General features: G+C 30.8%; 1 protein-coding gene across 1 annotated transcript; it reads right to left on the reverse strand.

Annotated features, from left to right (window-relative positions):
• Positions 1–600: 600 nt before the first annotated feature.
• LOC121120363 (mitochondrial ribosomal protein L24) lies at positions 601–2,333 on the reverse strand. Its single transcript, XM_040715209.2, has 2 exons — positions 1,269–2,333; positions 601–1,209 (listed from the first exon to the last, which is right to left on the reverse strand). The coding sequence occupies exons 1-2, from the start codon at positions 1,618–1,620 to the stop codon at positions 764–766; spliced, it is 798 nt and encodes a 265-aa protein (XP_040571143.1). The 5' UTR covers positions 1,621–2,333; the 3' UTR covers positions 601–763.
• Positions 2,334–3,237: the final 904 nt, after the last annotated feature.

Raw genomic sequence — 3,237 nt, forward strand, 5'->3', positions numbered from 1 at the left:
ATGAATAAATATATTCATTTTGAATATAATTACAATATGCTGTGTGATTTGCGCTGGTCCTTCACCAGCTAGTATCAGAACTCATTGAATCGTCAAAAGTCAAATGATTGCAAAATCTATTATATTCCACCCAAGAAGTGGATGAACAGATATTGTGTTCGGATTCAAAGGGGTTTATCCCAACTTTATTTATGACGAAAATAATACGACAATATTCTAGATCATTCTAACCAAAGGATGTTACGATAGTGATTTGTGATGATTCTGATTATTTTTTCCGCTCGAATCTAGTGAGATCAAATTTAGAACAAATTATTTCTAAGCCCCTATTTCGATTAGGGGAATCAATCTTCAAAATCCAATATAGTTTCTACATTACTGAGCCAGAAGCAAGAACTGTCCTTTATCTCCTCTAAACCAATAAATTTATTATTTAAATTACATTGATTATTAATTGAATTAGCACGGAATTATATATTGCATCTATGATTATGTTAATAAAGTACAGATTTAATCAGATATTCTTATTCTCATCCAAATGAATGAAATAGGTCTGATTTCTTCATAAGGTTTCAATAATATTTAAACAAATTATCTCAATTAATTCATATTCTTCGTATATTAATTGATACATCACTATACTAAAAGAAACTTCAAAACGTAGTCATCAGTTAGCTACTAATTATATAGTTACATTCAACACAGGATACAGAAAAAATCATTAATAAAAACTTCAATATTTTACAAAAAATTATCTCAGAACCTAATACCAATATGTTTTTTTAGGGATTCTCTCCTCTTTAATGCCCATACTCTCCATTATGTCCATATCGAAGGTTGCTAATTTAGGTTCAAATGATATCTCTTCTGCAAATTTAGCAGGAGTATCTTTAGCTTCATTTTCGGCATATCCAGAAGGTGTTTTATAATCTATAGTCTCTGATGCAGCACTTGGAATAGGGATTTCCGAATCTGAATCAATTGCAACACGTACTCTTTCGCCTTCTTCCGTATACCTCCATTCAACGGTATTAGCAGCTTTTTCTGTTGTTGGATCGACAAGCTTAATATCTTCTGTTACGAGGAGAGGTTTTTCTGTAGAGATAAGAATTCCAGGGAAATCCCTTGTTCGGGCCACAATTTGATGTTTGAGGTTCATACCCTCAACGCATACCCAATTCCGTTCTTGAATGACATAGTTGATATATCCTAGAAGAGATTATCAATTATAATTGATTTAATAGTTAAAGATTATATTATTGAAATACCTTGCTTTCCAAAGTCTGCTCCTTCCTTGACAATCTCAACACGATCTCCACGAAACCACATCCAGTCTTCCTCCAGAATAGGTTCCACAAATATATCCCTTGTCTTCTCAAACGGCTTATGTTTCATCCAATAGGTGTCACTCCATGGTCGATCCATGGTGTGAACCTTGACATCAGCCGTTTTGATATAAGGCATTTGTGTTTCATCGTTCAGATCCGAGATATCTCCGAGACGAGTTGAACGGCGGGCCAAAAATCTTTCAGGTAGATTTGCATATGCTTTTGTGTATTTGCCAATTTGGGAATTCACTTTCCAGTACCGACGAACGGCCCATGGAGTTGTCAACCTCATGTTTTAGCTGACGGTATGAAATTTTGTTTATTTATAGTAAAGCATAAATAAATATTTATTCATTTTCTTATGTTAACGGAACATTAAAAGCTTTGTAAATCACAGAACCTTGTCGCTTTTCGTTCACTAAACCTATTTACTGTTGTTGGATCAGGTTCTGTACATGTTGTGTTTCGGTTCAAGTTGTAACTTGTACAAATTGCAAATTGTACAGCGTACAACCAAAAAATTAGTTGAATAATTTTAAATGAAGGATTTACAGTACTTAAGCGAAGAATAATGCACTGAATGAATATTCCATGAAGGCTCAAAGTATTTAAAGTCTGATTTTCGACTATTTTGATAAAAATGACTAAAGTATAAGCATTCTATGGCACATTTTAAATTTCTAATGCCTACAGTTATATTATTCATAAATACACAATTAATAACCATATTATTTTAATAGATCAAAATTAAATGATAGTATCGATGAATACTTGGTAATTATGTTGTAATTATATCATATATTTAAGACTTGCTTATACAAGTTGCAACTCGTGCACAACATATGTATTTAGTGCATCAACAGAAAATTTTGCTTGAGTAAAAATCAAGTTATTTAACAATTCCCAGTGTATATATGTATTTATCTTATAAATATTCACGATCAAATAGTTTATAGACATACTTTGGTCTATTATAGGATTTATGTTCAAACTTGTAGGATGTTCATGAATATGAGCCATAATTTAGACCCTTCAATTGATTAGTGTTACTTCAATCAATTAGCCCGTAACAAACTGCTAAATATAACATAAGGGAACAATTATAGGGTCAAAATTTTAATGAATTAAATTAAGCCAAGAATATAATTTATCTTTGAGGGCAGAATACAAACCTTAAATCAATTTTTATCTGGGTCGTCAGGTTTCAGAAATATTCAATATTATAGTAATTTGGTCCTTTTTATAGTTATAAAAATGTTTTTATTGATTCTGTATCTTCTTCTGAACTCGAAATATTTCTATTTTTAGGCTGAAAACTGACAATTGTCTTTAGACTTATTCATCATCTATAGTGATAAGAAATATCATAGTTATGTTATAGAAAATTATTCCATGTTTTATTTATAAAAATATGCATCTGCAAGAACATTTGTTCAATTGGGAATTTTTAGAGTGATCTTATTTTTAATTGGGATGAAGTATGAATTAGCAACTTTTTTATTCTAGCTCTATTTTAAAGATTGTATAATTTGATTTAAACGGAAAAATATATAAGTAGTTAAAACTTATAACTAACAAAACCTCGGTAGATTCCAGAAGTTAATAAAAAATTATAGATGGATCTAAGAAATTAATTTTTAGCATTCGTTTAAAAAAAAGTAAATTTGTAATCATCTTATTCCAAATGCGTTCAATATAGAACAGGAGGGCAATTCTATAGAGAAAGAAAAATATTAAGGTGACAAGATATTCTTGAGGTTAGCTTGGCAAATTGACAATATGTGGCAGACGTCTTTTTGAATATACAGCTCGCTAGAAGAGCAGCTATAAAAATGGAATGGGTAAGGATGTTATTGGATTGTAGAACCAATCCGGACTATTCAACGTTAACCCTTCTCATTGTTTTTAC

Source organism: Lepeophtheirus salmonis, chromosome 6 (assembly GCF_016086655.4).
Source record: "Lepeophtheirus salmonis chromosome 6, UVic_Lsal_1.4, whole genome shotgun sequence".
Lineage (NCBI taxonomy): Eukaryota > Metazoa > Arthropoda > Copepoda > Siphonostomatoida > Caligidae > Lepeophtheirus > Lepeophtheirus salmonis.